Here is a 20,285-nt window from a genome sequence, read left to right as displayed (position 1 = left end):
GAGTGATTCTATTACAATGATACTTAAAGGGTAATCTCTTTCCTATAATCTCATTGAAAAAGATGCTTACAGCAAAACTCAAAGAATGGGAATTAAAGAAATACGAAAGTGAGAACTCTTACCTTGGTCTGTGATGACACAAGTTAGCACAGCAATAATACATAGTATCACAAGTAGAGCAGCAAGGTGAAAACACCCAAGTCCTCCAAATGAACTGACTTATGAGGATCTGTAAGACGGAAAGAACAATCCCTTTGAAACAAGTCTTGCACAGCTGAAAAAGCTTGTTCTCAGTTAATGAACTATTGAAACAAGCATTTCCAATGTGCATGCACTGAAGAGAAATTGTGCTAAAAGGCAACGTGAAATGGTTAATAATCACATTGAGAACTACTGAACTGTTGACCAAGTTACTTAATTATGTTCCCTGCTTTGAAAAAAACAAGACATGAATCCAAATCTGCTCCTTCTAAGTTCCTCCCATGTTTCAGGAACATACCTCCTGCAGCCTAACATCCTGTCACTTGTTCTCCCCTCTTTCCTTCTGTTTAGAGTTCTACCACAAACAGTGGTTACAAAATAACTAATTCCTAAACTGCAGCATCACTGTATTAAGCATAAGGCTTCACCTTTAAAGAAAAGGAAGGTAATAGGCAAAATTTGCCAAGGTCAGCATACATAAAGTCATCCAAGAGCAAAGTTACCTGCTTTTTAACAGGATTTTCACATTTATATATCTGTATATTTTCTCACATTTCTGGGAATGTACAGGAGCAAATCTGCTGAATATCCGTGATATATAATGCAATAGAAAACACAGAGCAGCTTGTTCAGTTTACATTGAATATTGATTCAGGAATGATAAATATTCTTAGCACAACTTTTACTGCATTTTTTTTGTTTGTTTGCTCTCCAGGTTTTTGTGCAGAAGACAATATATATTGCCAAAAATGCTTCTTTCACCTCAGTATTGCTTATGTGCTTGGCTTCTGCAACAGTCTTTTTGTCAATGACAAAAAACAGACATACATCTTTTTTACTAAAATTGAACAGAAACACCATCACAGGAAATGCTTATTAGCGCCTCTTATCCTAAATGGTTAGATTTACTCAATTTTCATGCACTATTTTTAACATTTTTCTTTTATGCATTGTTCACCTCCTAGTGATCACATATGTTTCTATTAATACAGTTACAGGAACTAGGCACATCTTACATTGTTATTTTTAGTCACTGACCATAAGTAAAGTTTTCCATTAAGGTTTGTTCTTATATCCATCAATATTTTAATACTCATGTTGATGAAATAAACTAAGTTATTCCAGAAAAAAAAAAAATAATAAGAGGTAAATTCACACCCTGTCTCTACATTTGAGAAATGAACATTGGTATCTTGTACCAGACAGCCCGTTGGTTGAATAAGGCAAAGATAACTTACCCAGTTTAATTTACTCTGATTCTGCTTTCAGTTTTATAACCAAGTATTGTGATAACTGGAAAACCTCTCTCTTTCACTACAATGTGCAACTAACATATCCTTTGGAATTCTGTCATCCAGCTATTAAAGCAGGAATATTAATAACTTCTTAGATTAATAATGTCACTTACTCAACTCACTTGTTCAGGATATAAACATAAGTAAGTTTATTAACACTCTCTGAATGTAACTTTCTGCATCCAAGTCTCACTCTAATAATTATGACTAATGTTATCAGGGCAGCAGCTAGCATAGCTTAAGAAAATCCCCCATCTCTAATCACTCATCTCTATTACAATGCGTACCTTGAATTGCATGGTGACTGCCATTGCCACTTGTTTTTACATGCAGCTATTCCTACAAATATTTAGCAAAAATGTGAAACATCAACTTAGTAATCCATTAAAATGCAAATTCAAGGACGCAAACATACTCCTAAGAACAAAAGTTTTCCATTTGCATCTAATGAAGTGCACTAATGCGAAATTTTGAATGTCTTTAAAAGAAGGTTACATTATCAAATTTAAGAATATCATGACATTTTATGTTTTTAAGTACTTTTCATCATAAAGGATTTTGAACTGCTTTTAAAGAATTATTTAGACACCACAGCCACTTTTGGTGTTTAATAGATGACAAAAACAACTGTTAACTATACTTCATAAAAGTGATTATTATCCATTTTGTGAGAATAAGCCAGGATGAACTGCTATAGAAATAAAAGGATGCTATTTGTTTTGAAGTTTATGTGGTCACTGCCACATTTATTTGAGCAGTTTATTAAGAACAGTTTAGGAAGCAAAAATAATTATTGTTATAAGTGTCAGCAGAGTGCATAAGAGCTCTATCATCAGACTAGGACTCTGCTGTAGCTGGTGCTATATAATCAGATAACCCCCCACTTTTCACTGAAAAAGAATAGTACTTAAATGTATATATTTTATGCCTCTTCATAGATAGTTTGTATATTCTTATACACATAGAATGCATATTTTCTATAGAGTTCTTGTTTGCTTACTGAATAAAAGCATTGAAGTTATATGTAATTATTCAAACACTGTAAACACCCATCAGCTTGGTTTCAAGCATTCTTAATCCCTACAAAGATTAAAGACCACTTAGATCAACTACACATTTACTGATAGTTCCACAGGGGGCAATTACTGTTGTCAAATAATGAATAATTATTCAGAAGTATTCACAGTTTGGTGCTCAAATATGAACAACCAACCACACAGAGACAGACCATTATTTTCTGGTTACCTGAGAGAATAAAAAAATAACAAGCAATTATCTCAGGAAATTATTAATCATCCAATACATTCTAAACAGAGTGATAAGGAAGAAAATGAGAAAATAATCAGCATCTACAAGCAATATTGAAGGTACTGTAGCAGAGGCAATTGGCATTAAAGATCTCTGGATTTAAGTTCTCACAATTATCTTGATTAGCCTTCATTATATTGTCATTATTCTACCATGAGCATTTCAAATGGGAACACAAGACTTGGGTTCATCCTCCAGCAGCCCAGAAGGGCAGCAGCACTGTCACTTCACACAATACTGATGTCTGGCCATTTCCCAAGGAATTTTATGCTATCTTCTCCCCATTACCACTTTTTAATGCAGTGTAGCCTACAAGTCACTAAGGCAGCCTACACAGATGATGCCTAGAGGACAAAACCGACAGAGAACCTCAATGACGGGGTGACCGGCACCACGGCTACAGGGCCAGCACCTCCTCACGACGTGAGGTTTCCCAGCCGCTCCCAATGCTCTCGTTGGGAAGTGGTGTCGCAGCCGAGGTGACGGCACCGCCGAATACCTTTGTTTGAAAGAAAAAAAATATTAAATGCCTTTTGCCTGTCCCACTTAGAGCTATGTAAGAAAGGGCTCCCGGGAAGAGGCGCAGAAGTCACCTCAGTGAGCCACTTGCTGCCGCTTTGGGAGACGTGCGGGAGCGGCGGGCATCGAGCCGCACGGGGACTCCAGCGCGGTGGGCGAGGCGGCGGACTTCGTTCCGCCGGCGCTATGGCCAGTTTCGAAACACCACGAACTCGTTCCGACACATCTCTCTGGAGGCCAATGGGTGCGCCCCTGGGGGAAGTCCCACCCGCTCTCCTGCCCTGCCTCTCTCACGGACCTCTCCCAGCCCCGAGTGCGGGGTCCCAGCGCGGCGCAACCCGCCCTTCCCTCTGCGCTCCCTCGCCAGCGGCCCCCGCGGCTCACGGGTGCCACCGCCGCCCTCCGCGCTGCAGGGCTGCGACACGGCCCGCCGCGGGGTGTCCCGTGCGGGGCACGCGAGTGAGTGCGGCCGCAGCCCGAGCGCTGAGGAGGCTCTGACGGGGAGGAGTTCCTGGAGGCCGTGAAGAGGGGGAGAGTGGAGTGAGGCCCCAGCAGGACAGGAGCGGGAGGTGACCGCCGACGCTCTGCAGCGCAGCCCCCTCGACACAAGCGGCTCTGAGGGAGGCACAGGCCTCCCCCGGCAGTAAGGAGAGAGGCGGCCCGCGGGTGCTCCGTCCTGCGGAGGGGACCCGGATAGGCCCGCGATCACCCCCTTCTCGGGGCGACCGGACGGGAGCCAGCCGCGGCTGTTGCGCGGAGCTGGAGCCATTGTAGGCGGCAGCGGAGCAAGGGGGGCAGGCAGCCCGCAGACCTGCTGGAGCTCACAGCAGCCTGGCGCCCTCGGCCCGAAGATACATTTGCTCATAAAGGAGGAAAACCGGAGTCATAGAATCGTTTAGGTCGGAAAAGACCTTTAAGACCATCAAGTCCAACCATTCATGGCAAGGTAAGTAGGCTTGAACAGTTTCAGCGTGGAAATGAAACTTACCAGAAGGTTACTGTAAGTGAATGAACTTTTCTTACTACCAGAACTGCAGGGAAAGTTAGTCCAAAACAGCAGATACATTTGTGTACACAGTCTGCACTGGGGAAAAAAAAACAAACAAACCAACCAAGAGCTGCTTTTACCTGAGGAGCTGTTTCTCCTGCATCTTACACAGACAGGCTGACAGGATCTGTCAGTGCTGTGAAGGGTAAGCGTCCAGCAAAGTTCCCATTGTTCAGCTGCACCGCATACTGTCTGTGCTGTTGGGCATCTCTGGGAGAGGGACGTATTTTACAACTTACAGAGAGGATATTATTCTTTTAGCCCTGTCAAATTAGGGCAAGAATAAAATTTCAGCCACAGTAACCATCTCCTCTTTGTTTCAGGATCAGTTTGAGGGAACTAGGGTAGGATAGTGCTCATGAACGAGGACCACACAAAGATGAGAGTGGGTATGGATTGATATGACAATTGTGCATTGAAACTAGTATTTTAATCCATTCAATGCAACTATGTAGGCTGGATTTAAATTAAATCATAGCAGCTTGATTTTTGACCTCTGCACTTCAGAGCTTAACAACACTGAAATTTGTAAGTCATTTTTACACTGATCATTAAAGTCACTTAAATATTATGACCAGGACACTGACTTCACTCCCAACTCACTCTTTGCAAGATAAAAATTCTCTCAAATGTCACTCTGCCAGTCCTATTCCATTTGATAAAAGGAAAAAAAAAAAAAGGCCAAGAAAAATGTGAAATAACACCTAACTATAAATCTGACAAACATTTGGTGGAGTAGATTCAAAATACTACTTGAGCTACTTAGAAGGAACATTAGATCTAGCTTTCTTGGCTAATAATTCAGTCATCTAGCGCAGCCAGCAGTTGCCCTAGCTGTCTTGGTACATATTTTTGATCAGTCATTTCCAGTGTTGTCGAAGAACAGGACAGCTCTGATCGGTTAACAGGAGTGATGCCCAGTGCCCTGAAACTTTTATAGATAGCCACCTCATTCACCTACAGAATTGGTTCATTACTGTCCATTTTTCAATATGTGCTTCAGGATACATGCCCTCCTCTCTCTGTTGTGGGCTATGAGTTCTTTATATCTGGAAGTCTAGGATTAAAGTCCCTGGGCTGAATCCTAACACTTCTGCTTAGCTTTCTTACAGCGAAGGCAAACTGATTTAGTCCTAGATGCTCTTCACAACCTTTCACATATCTTTTTCTCTTTTTATTTTGTCTCTCCCTTCCTTTAAAAAAAGTAAACGGATAAGTAATCACCTCTCACAGCTTCACTGCGCCTTAGAAAAATATGTTTTCACATTTGACCTTAAATCAACATCTGCAGAGTTACAATGGCAAGTACTCATAAGTTACATCAGGGTTTTCTTCTCACATAAGCTTGATCCTACATTCAGAAATGGGTTACAATGATATAAGGAGCACCAAACAACTTCAGAACTCCACTGCACACGTCTAGCTACCAGGTCTATTATTAGAAATATTACTAAATTGTAGTCACAGAATTCTGCTGAGATGCTTCTGCTCCCCTCACTCTCATAAGACGTATATGTCCTGGGCAGTAGTAATAATACCCCTAAATATATGCTTTTCTAAAATGACCTCCAGATTTTGAAGCTCTGATGCAATACAGTGAATGTATTTTATGTTGATGATGTATATTTGTAGAAGTCTGTGATTCCCAAGGAACATATTACGTGTTCATAAAGAGGTCATGACATGTGAGAATCCATATAAATACATGCAGTAATACTCATTTTGTTGGTGGTAAGTACAGAGCATGCTAGTAGAGCCATGTTGTGTATATCTCCCTATTTCTACTTTTTTTTTTTTTGACAGACCCACTGCAATATTTAATAGAGCTGTTCATGAAACTATTGTTTCCTACTGGGTAAATTGGGAAGCTTCCCCAGCACATCTCAGACCCTCAGATGACTCTGCCTGTTATAATTGCAACCTGGTTTTTTCCAGTTACTGGAAAAAGTAGAGTCTTGCTGAAATACAGTTCTTAGGAGCACTGCATGACTTGTAAGCTCTCCCTGGCAAAAAAAAAAAAAAAGCCAGGTAAAACTAAAGGAAACCTGAGAGTGAAGATGCATTAGGCTACTTCTTGTTCAAAGAGAAACTCCTGCAAAATTCCAGAAGACCACCTTGTGTAGAACTTTGACTGTGATAAACCCATGTATGCTCATAGAGAGAGCTATCATGTTCTAAATTCATTACTTCATCACTTCAGTCTTTTATAACACCCCAACGCAAGGCTGATCTATTAGTTTGCAGTACCTGCCCTTGGGAGAAGCTTTTAACAAATCAGCTTTTAAAAGGCTCTAGACTTCAATATTAAATTGTGGAATAAAGCAAGACACAAACAGTCCTGTAACATCAATGCTGCCTTTGGAGTGTCACTTACCAGTAGTATGTTTCAGGAGCTCAGTAGCCACTGCTTATGCTGTAGCAAACTGTAGAACTAAAACCTTCAGCACCACAAGAGTAAATCAGTCTCTGATTGAGCATGATTCAAGGAATTCTGCAGAATCTATCCTCTTACGGCCAACAGCTAGGTAGGTTGTAGGCTTAATAGCCAGCGTCCTGGTGAGGAATCACAGTAATACTTGATGACATTAAGGAGCTCATAGCAAAACAAGCAGGCCACTACTTGTTTCAGTCTGTGAACCTGACCTATTTAAATAAACATTGACCCTCAGTAGGACCAAAACCTCAGGGTTTACTTCCTCAGGAGTAAGAGTGATCACTTCACCTCATCATGGTGAATCTCTCCCAGAACATAGAATGAAATAACTCGCAGAGGCAAAGTATCTTTCCCAGATTTTCCGTACTCAGACCTATACACCACCAACCCCATCAGCAATCTACTGGTCCTGAAACAAAGTCCTGTGAACCATCAGTTCTGCAGGCTAAACATAGGTGCTTCAAAAGGATAGTCCTCAAAACCAAATCATAACAAGTAAAAACTTCTCTACCTTCACCTCTTCTGCTGTGTTAGAGGAAATTGCCAAACCTTCTTTCTGATAAAGAATCCTTTAATATGCTCCACCTGTAACAAGGCAACACCCCACCTTCAGCTAGGATCAATTTTGAATTAGCCATGTGAGAACTAGTTCTGAGAATGGGAGGCTCAGACCTATTCCCTGCATCCCTTTTTGTTTTTTTTAACACAGAAAACTGTTCTGGATGGTTGGTTGTTTATTTTCCAGAATTTTGAGGGTTTGTCTGGCCCGTTACAATTTTTTCCTAGAGAAGAGTAAGAGAAGCATGCTTATTCCCATCCTCTCCCTAAAAAGAAAGAAACCCATAACTTTTGCATATGAGATTGTACATAAAATTGTAAATAAATATAGTTGTATATGGAAGGATTGTAACATTTATGAGGAACCAGTGCCCAACTTTGTTACAGAGTTGGGCCTTAAGAGCTTGTCTGTGGCCTCACAAACTATACATTGTAGAATTTCACCTGAGAAAATGAGTACTGTTCCACCTTTCAGTAAGAAAAAGCTGATTATTGTAGTGATTCATTAAGACATTTTCCTATGTTTCGTGTATCTATCTCAGAAGCAAGAAGCAAATCAAAATCAGATTGTATATAATACATGATAGTGTGCCACTTGGCTGCTGCATAGAGTGCTTTAGAAGAATAATACAACTGTTAACTGTTGGATAGTCAGAATGGGTAAAGTATTTACGAATTTTATCTGAAAACAACTGACATTTTGGATGGCAGGAGCTATATTAATGCTCACATCTTAATAAGGATTTTTGTTTGTTTGTTTTTCTAGGGTAAACCACTGAATTTTATTAGCAATTCTGCCAGAGTGATACTATCGGTAAAGATGTCATACTTAATGAAAGGAGTTAAATGTTGCAGTCCTGTGAATCAGATGCGCAAAGTAATGGGAGCTCTGTTTAAAGCACATTCCATAAAGAAAACTTCACGTACATTATCTCAACTTAGTTCTGAAAAGGCAAACTCCTTTAATTATGTCATCGTTGGAGCTGGGTCAGCAGGGTGTGTGTTAGCCAACAGATTGACTGAAGATCCTCTCAGTACTGTACTTCTTTTGGAAGCAGGCCCAAAAGATACCCTTATAGGTAGTAAAAGACTGATGTGGAAGATTCACATGCCTGCTGCATTAACTTACAACCTCTGTGATGAGAAATATAACTGGTATTACCACACAACAGCACAAAAACATATGGATAACCGAATTATGTACTGGCCCCGAGGAAGAGTGTGGGGTGGCTCATCTTCTCTCAATGCCATGGTGTACATCCGTGGGCATGCAGAAGATTACAATCGATGGAGCAGGGAAGGAGCTGTTGGATGGGACTATGAGCATTGCTTGCCCTATTTTAAGAAGGCACAGAAACATGAACTGGGGCCAGACCTGTACAGAGGTGGAAATGGACCCCTGTATGTGTCAAGAGGGAAAACAAACCACCCTCTTCATCATGCATTCCTGGAGGCAACCCAGCAGGCTGGGTATCCCTTCACAGATGATATGAATGGCTATCAGCAAGAAGGATTTGGCTGGATGGACATGACTGTACACCAAGGTAAATCATAAAGGAGTCCTTAAGTAATTTGGATTTCTGACTCAGAAGTGGTACTTCTGAAAGCATTTTGGAATGTGGAATGTGGAATGAATGCCATTTGGTTGGTTAGATTGGGGAATAGCTATGGCACTGTATTTAAACCACATTCATTTCACAGCAGCTTGCTATGAATCCAGTATTTCATTGATGATTGCATTGACGTGGAATTCTTGATTCATAGTTAAATTTGGGAAGGAGAGTAGGTTTTTCAAATGTCATTGTGAAATTTCTTATGTTAAAATAAAACCTTCAGTTACTATATCAAATCACATTTTCTTTGAACTCTACAAACTCTATCAAGGCTTTCTCTCTGTAAACATCCCAATGGTTATTGGCCAAAGCTGAAGAATACTAAGCATAACTATTTTGATGTTTGATGTAAATATACATTGTAGGTCAAAGATGGAGCACAGCTAGTGCTTACCTTCGCCCAGCCCTATCACGCCCAAATTTGTCAGTTGCAGAGAAGACCCTCGTAACAAAAATCTTGTTTCAAGAGACAAAAGCCATTGGTGTTGAGTATGTGAAAAATGGCCAAAGTAAAAAGGTAAGGGATTTTAATTTTTCCAGTGTGAAAGATATGAGACAAAGCAAAATTACATTTAAAAAAAAAAAAAACAGACGTTAATGAAGTGTCACTTTACTATGCAAAACGTAGGCTTTTCAGATGCTGTGCTGTCTCTCCCAGTATATTATTCCTTGTCAGTTATTTTACAGTAGGTGATATTTCAGATTCAGAGATTAACACCTCCATTGTATTTCCGTCTCTCGGTACTTAGGGGACAAGCCATAACTTGATGTTATGCAAGACTTTTGTGTGAGTCTTCTGGCTGGAACCATGGTGCAATCATTCACTGGCTCTGCACGTCAAAACATTTCTGGAAAAGAATTGTGAAAATGTTGTTCTGGCGTAGAAAAATCTGTACAAGCCAGATACTGAAATCTGAATGGCTCAACGGGGAAAGAATGAGTCATTCAATTTGCCATTATGTATTGAGTTTTGGGATAGTAATGATAAAATGTACCTTATGGTTGTTTGTGGAGTTAATATTTTCCAGTCTCAGTCCAACTTCCACTGAACGTGATCATGTGGAAGAAAGCGTGAATTGCCATTACAACTTAGCCATGGATAATGAGTTCATTTTATGCAGCTTTCAATCCATTGACTTCTGTAAGACCTGAAATATTCTAATTTCTCTTAACTCTTCACTATTACAGCTAATGATGGAGTATGTAACTAGGAAATTGACTGAAAGAGATTTTTATGTTAATAAAATATTTAGTCATATTATAAAACAGTTTAAAAATGTGATGGTAGCACCCTAATGAGAGTACAACTTTTGATGATTTGAGTCCAGTGGGGCTTACAAGACTCAACAGAGAACTGTTCTGTGACTGAACACCTGCTAGAAGTTAAAATGCAATATAAAGAAATGGTTCTTTCATTTTCTAAGGCACGGAACGAATCTGTTGTTTTCTAAGTGGATTGGTAGTGATAATCATTTTAACAGCATAAAACAAAAGTTGAAGAAAATAGAATTAGTTTCATGAGCTATTATATGTCTGTTGAAACAGAGCCTCTATTTACTGTTCACTACTGTGCTATTATCAAGATTAATTTTATTGAAGTCTTGGAAAGCTAATTGCATATGTTCAAAGGCTTTCTGAATACTGGACCATTTTAACTGCAAAATTCTTAAACTGCTGTGATTTTTCATACATATTAATCTGTGTATTAATTATACATAGTGAATGATATGTATTTGTAGTATATATATCATAAAAAGTACACCTTCAAAATATGTCCTTTCTTTTATTTTTTGCCCCAACATCAAGATTGCAGGACTCATCTGCTTTTACTTTCTGGAAAATGTCATACTCGTCAAGATGGAAGAGCTAATAATTTTATTACATTATGAACATCAAGATTAAATACTTGATTATATTAAAATGTTTTTGTTTTTACAGTCTATTTTAGGTAGGATCTCTTTTACGTCAGCCATCAGTAAAGTTAAAAGGTCATCAAAACCTGATTCAAGCATGAATTAAAACCTGTTCAACAAGCCAGTGACCTAATTGTTATTTCAGTTGACACTGGGGTCCCAGAGAGCTCCAAGGATTCCAGTAAGGCCCCTGACAAAAGTAGAGAAGGTAGAATGAACATTCCTGGAGTTTTAAGCTCAGAGTGAGACAAAAAGATGTATTTAAAGGTGGACTAAATAAGTCAGTTTTTCCTCTTTGCATGTTACCTATAAGCACAATGAAAGACTATATTATGGGCTAAGAATAACCACAGTGCTGACTGCAGTGAGCAGAGACCAAATGAGTATCATTCAAATGCTACCTGGAACAAACTGGCACCTGTTCTGTGTGTACCATAGAAAATATAAATAACTTTTATTTGTATAACACACCAAATACAGATCAAGGTATTGATCCAGCAGTCACAGATCTGCTGTGTATTAGTCTTAACATACTAATGACTGCCTAGAGCAAAACAATAATGAATAAAAAAATGTTATCACTGGCTGTCTGTTGGCAATATCAGATAAATAGTGCAGAAACAATTTATCAGAGTTTATCTTTGTATTACATTTTGATCTTACTACTAGCAACAATCCCGTTTACCATCATTCTGTATAGCTGAGATGCCATTCAAAAAGGACAGGGTGACTACAAGTTAGTACACACTCCATGCTAATCTGTTAATACTTCACCATACAACAGGAAAAAATAGCACCTTTTAATGTTGCTTTAGAAGCTAAATTTCTCATCTCATACAAAACCAAGTAGTTATTCATGATAGCACGTTACATTCTGGAAAAGTGGAGAATGCAGATGAGCAATAACAGTTATGTTTCCTTGGACCCATATGGGATTAGCTTGCTAATGAGAGGAAGTTCAGGGGCATAATTGTGTGCCTCATCTTTGTTTTCTTCACTGATATATTAGAATTCACAGATAAATGTTTTGCTATTACGTTTGCAAATGCATATTGCTTTAAGACATTGGACTGCCTCAGGTAGCATAAGAATTGGCATTAAATAGAAATTGATGCTTACTTTTTGTTTCTTCTATGGCACAGTTGCTCTTCAGGACAAGTGATTCTGGAGTCTGTTTTCTTTTTAACTAATGTGCAAGAGTTACTATTCAGTTTGTAATCGGCTGCCTAACTCGGTGTGTATGCAAAAGATAACTTGTATTTCAATAGGCAACATAGTGAGACTGGGAAGGCATACATGCAGTGTGCGTGTGAACCATCTCACTTCAATACAAAGGGATGGTTTGAACAAGGTTGGGTCCACTCACATAATTCTCTTTCAAAGAGTAAAGGGGAAAGGAGGAGGGTATAAATATTTTCTTTGATTCCGCATAGTTTTTTGTTTTAACGGTTAAAGGTAGTAAGGGGGTTAGTTCTGATCCTAAATTTAAGAGATGTGGTAATAGGGAAGAGGTAGCGCCCAGATTCACACAGAGAACAATTTTGGTATTGCTAAATGAGGATATTTTTGGGCAGAAATCCTTAGAAAGAAGATATGCCAAAAATAGTTGCAGAGGAAGCTTTAGAAAACTGGCTCGGAGCTCAGTCTCAAACCATTTAATGTCAAGTCTGTCAGCAAAACAGAAATACATATATGCCTGCAATCAGAGTTTTCTCAGTAGTGCTTTAGTGGTTGGGAGGCTTCTGAGGACTACAAGGAGCTAAGAAGCCAAACATTAGTCTTGGTTGAATTAAGAAAATAAATTCTTGAGAATTTCAATCTAGCATGTCTCTGAATTTAAAATCTTCCTTAGGAGTCTGAATTTTCATTTACAAACTGATACAGATATTACCAAAGTAAAAGTTTGATCAGTTCTCTCTGCAGAAACTTCTGGCAAGACAGGAATATATTTAGAATGAGAAAAATGTGAGGGAAGAGTGTCTAATCTGGATCAGAATAGCATGTCGGAAAAGAAGCTCTTGACATATTGCTCGTGTTCGGATCAGGTGTAATAATCTTAGCACTTTTGTGCTCATTTCCTTTTAGGCTTTTGCCAGTAAAGATGTCATTTTAAGTGGAGGTGCCATAAATTCTCCACAGCTGCTTATGTTGTCTGGGATTGGTAATGCAGATGATCTTAAAAAGCTGGGGATCCCTGTTGTTTGCCATCTTCCTGGTAATTTTATTATCTCTTTTAACCTTACCTCGTCCTATGGATGCAATTCAAAGACCATTAAATGAAATGAATCTATGAAGTTCAGTTGTTTTTATGTCAAGTTGTGTGCACTGAAATCAGTTACAAGTCAGTGGAAACATGCATTGAACTGAGCAATAAACTCCTACACTTTATTACATCTGATAGTGAAAAATGCCTGGCTGAAAAATGCCACTGAGTACTTTTAAAGTAAAGCATCATATTATAATTTAGAATTTTGAATGGATTTTGATCCACAAGGAATTGTATAAACTCCCACTATAATTCTATATAAATAAATAAATTCTATATTCAAAGATAAAAGGAATAACGTGAACTGTTCCTTAGAGCTAAAAAAGCTAGTACTGTACTCAGAAGTCATATCTGGCAATTTTAGAACAAGTGATATGTCTGCCATTAAACTTCCTGTTTTCATTCTAGTTATGCTATATTTATGTAAAACTATATTCTGTCATGAGCAAAAGGCTGATATGACTCATGGTCTTGGTCTTAGTCATCACTGCCCTTGTAAGGGGTTAGTTAGTTCCCATTTATGCTGTTTTCTGAATGTAAATGTTGTGTGTAATTTTTCTGTGGGAAATAACACTTTTTTTCCCTTTCTTCTCCCTCTTCATTTCTGCCTCCTGCCAGGAGTAGGCCAGAACCTTCAAGATCATTTAGAGGTGTATGTCCAGCAAAAGTGCACCAAACCTGTTACTCTATATAATGCACAAAAGCCAGTTAACATGGTGAGGATTGGTCTAGAGTGGCTTTGGAAGTTTACAGGTAAGGAACAAAGTATGCAATCATTCTACCATTGATTGATTTAGAATTCTTACAGCCTTTCATGCATTCATTTCAAAGTTGGGGAGCCTTCATATATAATTTTTTTCATGTTCTGGGAAATAACTGGGGCTTGCAAGTGAACTATTTTAATTATTTCTTTCCGAATCAAAATATTTTGAAACAGTTATTAGTTCTTAGGTAACAAGGGAGGTTTTTATACATTGTGTTTTTAACATTTTTTTATCTTTCTTATGTTAAGAAAAATTAAGTAAAATAGTTTGGCCAAAGTTGAGGTTTTCATCATTTGCCAAATTATTATGTTTGGATTTGACAACTTACACTGGACATATGGGGCTTTTTACCATGCAAGTAAATATTGAGGGCAATCATGGTTTTAAACAGATGTGAAAATAACATAAGAGGCATTGCAGACTCTTCATTTTATCTCTTCAGGATAGGTACTGTGGATGGCTCTGCCTGTTAGTTGTGACTGATGGATAACTGTACTGTATGTCACGGAGCATGCAGTGCAGTAATATCAGGATGTCCCTGGAGTTAGACCCTAGGCCTGCCAGTTACAGTGAGATAAATGTAACATCCCAACATCTCAGATAAGTGATAACTGAGATTTCCAAAGTTATGCACACTTAACATTTATCTAGTGATTAAAAAGCAGATGAAAGTGAAGCATATTGCTTGAATTCCAAGCTCTTTATAATGGATTTCTGTTCCTTGAAACTGCCACAGTATATAGAAGTAATTCATAGTAGAGAAACTAAGGGTTAAGATGTAGATTTCCTGCTTTTGTGAGGTCTTCTAATGACATTTTCTGTCTCATTTACACTGTCTAGGTGAGGGAGCTACTGCCCACCTAGAATCTGGTGGTTTTATCCGCAGTGAACCAGGGGTTCCTCACCCTGACATTCAGTTCCACTTTCTCCCTTCTCAGGTGATTGATCATGGTCGAGTTGCTTCCACAATGGAAGCTTACCAGGTGAGTTGTTGAAGAACATATTCCAATAATATTCTTTAGTGATTAGCAAGGAGATTTACACTCTGTTACAAATATTGATAATTTGGCTGTATACTGAAAAAGACTTTGTTCAGCATAATACAAAAGTGCTGGCTTAACCTCCTACATTGGGGGAAAAAACATGAGCTTTCCCTTTGCAAAGGGGCAAGAATTGAACTGCTGTTTAAGTATGTGTGCTACTGAAGTGCCATAGTGTTATTGATTAGGATGCCACTGTACTAAATGCTGTACAAAAGTAAAACCCTCTTTCACTGCAATCCAGAGAGAGGTTTAAGCAAGAATGGATGAGGCCACTCATTTATTCATTGGCACAAATCCAAACCCCAATACATGTTTCTTCTTGCTTATCTCTTTTTTTTTCAGTGATAGTAATTTGGGCTGATTGCTGATTATATTAGAAAGCTTTGCTTGTATTTTAATTTAAAAGAACAGCTGTCAGTTTATAAGATGGGTGTATTCCCTTCCTCTTATTAAATATTGTATTTATAATAAATTTATGTTAAATGAAAAAATGTTCAATGGCCTTTTCCATGATCTTCCCTTAAGATCTACATTTGCTTAATTTGTAAAGACTGTCCAAATTGCAAAAAAGAAACTCAAAACCCCCAAATCCAACTGAATTTGGAAATCCATCTGGTGAGACTGTGTCATGAGCATAGCATGGGTGTTGCAGGTCCACGTGGGACCCATGAGGACCACAAGTGTGGGCTGGCTAAAGCTGAAGAGTACAGACCCAAATGACCATCCGATCATTGAACCTAACTACATGTCAACAGGTACATTTAGCCTCTCCTTGCTCTGTTGGTAGCTTATTTCCTGCCTGTTTCAGAAACAGATTTTCATATCTACTCAACACGAGTTCAGAAGTGCTGGTTAGTGAATTGTTATTTATTTCTCATTTATAAAAGTCGGTATCAAAAGAGAGCATTGCACAAAGCACTGTATAAACCAAAGAATATTCCCAGTTGGGGATGCTGTCAGAGTTCTTACTGTTTGTTGCATCACGCTGTCCAACTGACAGTTTTGTTCAAAGTGAATGTAAATATGTGGGACTTTGAAAAATATTCTGCTTTAGTATGGCTATCAGCAGTGAGAGACTCTGCCTCCAGCCTTTTTCCTGTGATGCTATTTTTTCTGTTATGCACTGTATAGGTGTTACTAAATTAAAGGTGTACTTACAGTGTTGTTATTTTCTCTCCATACAGAAAGAGATATTTGGGAATTCCGCCAGTGTATCAAGTTGACCAGAGAGATCTTTGCTCAGAAAGCTTTTGAAAAATTTCGTGGACCTGAAATTCAACCAGGAAACCATGTTCAGTCTGACAAAGAAATAGATGCTTTTGTAAGGCAGAAGGCTGACAGTGCTTATCATCCTTCCTGCACCTGTAAAATGGGTCAGCTTTCAGATAGCACTGCTGTAGTTGATTCCCAAACAAAAGTGATTGGTGTTGAAAACTTGAGAGTTGTAGATGCTTCAATAATGCCTAGTGTTGTCAGTGGAAATTTGAATGCCCCAACTATTATGATAGCAGAGAAAGCTGCAGATATAATCAAGGGCCTCCCATCACTTCAGGAGAAAAATGTTCCTGTATATAAGCCCAAGACCTTGGAAACACAGAGATAAGCATTCTTATCCTTTCACATCTTTTTCCACTTAGACTTTCATCAACCTGTTGGTACCTCGTACTGAACATGCCAACAAAATAAATTCCATGCAGAACAACATACTCTATTCAAATAACTATTACTTCAACCATTCTCTTATCTTAGAGTACCTATTAAGTTTTTATTCAGTTGGCTTAAACTGCTTATTGTAGTTAAATATGACCTTTTGTGGTACAATTAATTTTTTTTTGTTGAAGAGAAACTATTTCTAAATGACAAGACAGTTGTGCACACAAGCCAGAAATACTGTACAATCTCATGAGGAATGGCAGAGATTAATATGTGCTATTTTGAAAATCATCATGGTATGCCTTGTTATTTAAAGGAAGGATTTTAACTGCTGTGAGAGTGTTACCCAAGATAACAGCTAGTCAGTAATCCCCATATCTTGCAAAGAAGCCTTAAATAAATGTAACCATTTATACAATTTCATATTCACAGGCCAAAGTAATTCATATCAGAGTGCGTAGGAGAGAGGAACTTGCATATGGTTCCAAATCTGTCAAATGCATTTTTTTAAGAGGAATACACAGTTTACAAATCCTTGCTGAAAGTTAGATTTCACTACACTTAGCAGTCTTAATTGTATAGTATTCAGAAAGAAAATACACATTATACTTCAAAAACTGATTTTTCTAAAAAAATAAAGAAGAGGAGCTGACTGTTATAAAAATATACTGGAAAACTGGAATTTCTCCTTGTTTTTTTCACAAGGAGCTTCACAGAATTCAGTTGACAATTTAAGCAGATTTAGTTGTACACATTATCATCTAACACAGTAAGAGGTCTGCACTTCCTATAATGTCTTTAAAGTTACTGGTCTTTGCAGAAGATATTTCTCAGCAAATATTCTGGATGGTGCATTACTGTCACTCAGATTATATTTAAAAAATTACAGCCAAGCTAGATTAAAAATGAAAAGTTTGTAAAAATAACTGTATAAGGTCAGATACTGATGATATGGGAAAGAGATCTTTTTCCATTAGAAGGCAAGTAACTTATTCATCGAACCAATGCTCTATTTTAGTTAGAACCTAGATTTTTGGCTTAACATCTTCAGATTGTGAAGCAAGATCTTTCATAGCTTTTTTCTGTATCAGTCTAACTTTCAGGTACTGATTTAAAAAAATTCAAAACTACAGAAACTGAACTCATTGAATGAAGTTGAATCTATTGAATTGTTTTGATTTATTCAGTGTTGCAAAACAACATCTGGCTAAGAGGCTGTCAAAATAAAAGCTTCTGTAGCTTAAGTTTGCTCAGGACTTGTGATAAACAGAATAAACTTTTTTTTCAGAAAAATGGAATTTCACACCATTGAGGAGATTGTAAAAAAATGCTGACTCAGATGTTGGCTAGAGGGAAAACTGCAGATGTTTAACGCAGGCACTTCTACCTGGTGCTGCATGCTGTAAGGCACTGGTTGGAAGCCCTGCTGCTGAGGGAAAGGACTTCATTCGTTAGAGTATCTGCATAAAGATAAATAAAAACACTGTGGATGGAAGATAATAGCAGCGAATTCCACTCCCAAAGGAGACAGGTAAATGTTTTCTATGTGCTGCATTCTTTTGGAATGAGGGGAACAGCAAGAATATTTTAAGTCATAGGTTACTCATTAGGTGTGTTAATAAGACAATTCATCCAATGCAACTGAGGAAAGCATGAACTATGGCGTTACCTTTTTATGGCAAATAATTACTATTCAGTGCCTGGGCATTTGAGATTTTAATTTAAAGGTATTCTTAGGTATCTTAGTATCATTTGGAATGCAAAATTTTAGGATATTCAGAGTAATATATACTGGTGAGACCACAGTCCTGTGCAGTTGAGAGGGGAAGCAATTGGGAAAGATGAAATACCGAAGTTTATGAATTTGCAGATTTACAATATTGGTTTCCACTCTCAGCATGTAAGATGAGAATTGTTATTATGCAACTGCAGAGAATTAACTAGCCACTATCTTATATAACTTACTACTGAACACACATAGAGCCATCCTCTGCCATTATGTCAAGCTCCGAAAAGATGACAAACTGCATGTGTGCCTTATGTTCAGGTGCACATGGCTGCAGTGTGTCATCAGATAATCAAGCACTTCTGAAACATCATCTTTTCCTGCAGTTCTAAGCACAGCTACCTTGCAGATTCCTCCACTTCTAATCACTTAAATACTTTCATTGCTGTGAACTGCGTTTGCTTTATTAGTTTAGGCCTCACTGCTACACACTGTATCCCTTGATGCAATGCTAAAGAAATGGCTCAGGTATTCAAAACATCTGCTGCCCTAGGGAAATTTTTAGGTAGCATCAAGCTGCTCTGAGTTTCTCCTGCACTGTATCTGGTTGCAGATACTGAAGTCTTGTTAAAATCGTTCTTACTTCTACCAGAGTCAAGTCTGCTAAGGGATACTTGGAAGAGGTACAAGATACTCTAACATGCTCTGTGGAGCACTGGCAGACTGCTAGCTAAAATTAGCCAGCTTTTATACCTGGTTGGATTGCAGAGTACAGGCTGAGGATTCCAGAATTTTACTTATTTAACAAAGCAATACAGCGTATGATTGAATAATGTTCCCAGTTCTACCCAGGTAATACATTTTTTAATAAATGCACAAATTATATCACATTATGTAGTAAAAACCAGTTAACTGTTAAAACTGTTTGATCTAAGAATGTGGAAGTTATTAGACCTGCCAGCATGGCTTGAACCAGCAAAAGTGTTGTGAATGAGAACAGCAGCATTTCCACTCTAATAGCTTGCTGCAGATGCCTCACAGTTGGAGGTATCTGGCTGGGGACAAAGAAATAAAGAAAGAAAAGTGACCAAAATTGTTTCTTTTGTAGGTATATTTCACTTCAAGTTGCTTTAGCATGATAAGTGCTTTTAAAAGCAGCCAAAAATATCAGTATTTGCAAAATTGCATTGTATTTAATTTATGTAAGGCCACTCAAGGTTTTGTACACCAGAACTTCTTATGTTTCTGCAGCTTAAAATCCTCTCGAAGTGTTTGATTTTAATTAGCCTGCAACCCAATCAGGCAGCTATGTAAACACTGGAACCCTAGAAGCTGAGTTCTATAAAATAAACACAGAAACAAGGATTTTTAAAAATTGTAGTTAAAATGAGTCATTGTAGAGAGAAAACAAGTAGATCTTATGATAGTATTACAATTTTTAGTCTCTGTTCTTCTGTCATCCAAGCTCAAAAATAAAGACATTGTTCAAATATTAATATATTTTATATATTTTGTCTTTCAGTGAACTTACTTCAGTGTAAAAGACTTAGCAGTGTTTAAATCTTTAATACTGTGTTCTGTCATCATACACATATATAAACAAATCTGGAAACTCAAGAAATATGCTTTAATTGTTGAGGTAACTTCTAGTTTTTCTGTATTAGGTGATTACAATGATTGCAGTATTTTAAGGTTGCTAATTACCATGTAATTGTGCATATATATAGATTATTCTGTATACTTACGTAATAAAATCGAGCAGGTATTCTATATATCCATATATATGTTCTCCCTTAAACTGCAAACATGGTTTGGAACTAGATCTCCATTATTTATTTTGGTAAGTACTGTTTTCTCATAAAATAGCAAATATGCTCAAAAGTGTGTCTCATCAGATTATTGAACGCTAAGGACTAACTATAGTAGCAAGAAAACACAGTGAGG

The 20,285-nt window shown here is 37.9% G+C and overlaps 1 protein-coding gene across 1 annotated transcript; it reads left to right on the top strand.

Annotated features, from left to right (window-relative positions):
- Positions 1 to 4,028: 4,028 nt before the first annotated feature.
- CHDH (choline dehydrogenase) lies at positions 4,029 to 16,732 on the top strand. The gene is made up of 8 exons (XM_062008251.1): positions 4,029 to 4,269; positions 8,130 to 8,907; positions 9,342 to 9,493; positions 12,975 to 13,104; positions 13,774 to 13,908; positions 14,760 to 14,902; positions 15,615 to 15,717; positions 16,147 to 16,732. The coding sequence occupies exons 2-8, from the start codon at positions 8,184 to 8,186 to the stop codon at positions 16,563 to 16,565; spliced, it is 1,806 nt and encodes a 601-aa protein (XP_061864235.1). The 5' UTR covers positions 4,029 to 4,269; positions 8,130 to 8,183; the 3' UTR covers positions 16,566 to 16,732.
- Positions 16,733 to 20,285: the final 3,553 nt, after the last annotated feature.

This window comes from Colius striatus, chromosome 15 (assembly GCF_028858725.1).
Source record: "Colius striatus isolate bColStr4 chromosome 15, bColStr4.1.hap1, whole genome shotgun sequence".
NCBI lineage: Eukaryota > Metazoa > Chordata > Aves > Coliiformes > Coliidae > Colius > Colius striatus.
The sequence above is the reverse complement of the archived record's forward strand: the minus strand, read 5'-3'. Positions and strand labels throughout refer to the sequence as shown.

Coding starts and splice junctions, on each gene's coding strand:
- CHDH (XM_062008251.1), top strand. CDS start 8,184: ATGTCATACTTAATGAAAGGAGTTAAATGTTGCAGTCCTGTGAATCAG. Junction 13,105..13,773: donor TGTTGTTTGCCATCTTCCTG/GTAATTTTATTA, acceptor GCCTCCTGCCAG/GAGTAGGCCAGAACCTTCAA. Junction 14,903..15,614: donor CCACAATGGAAGCTTACCAG/GTGAGTTGTTGA, acceptor TGGGTGTTGCAG/GTCCACGTGGGACCCATGAG.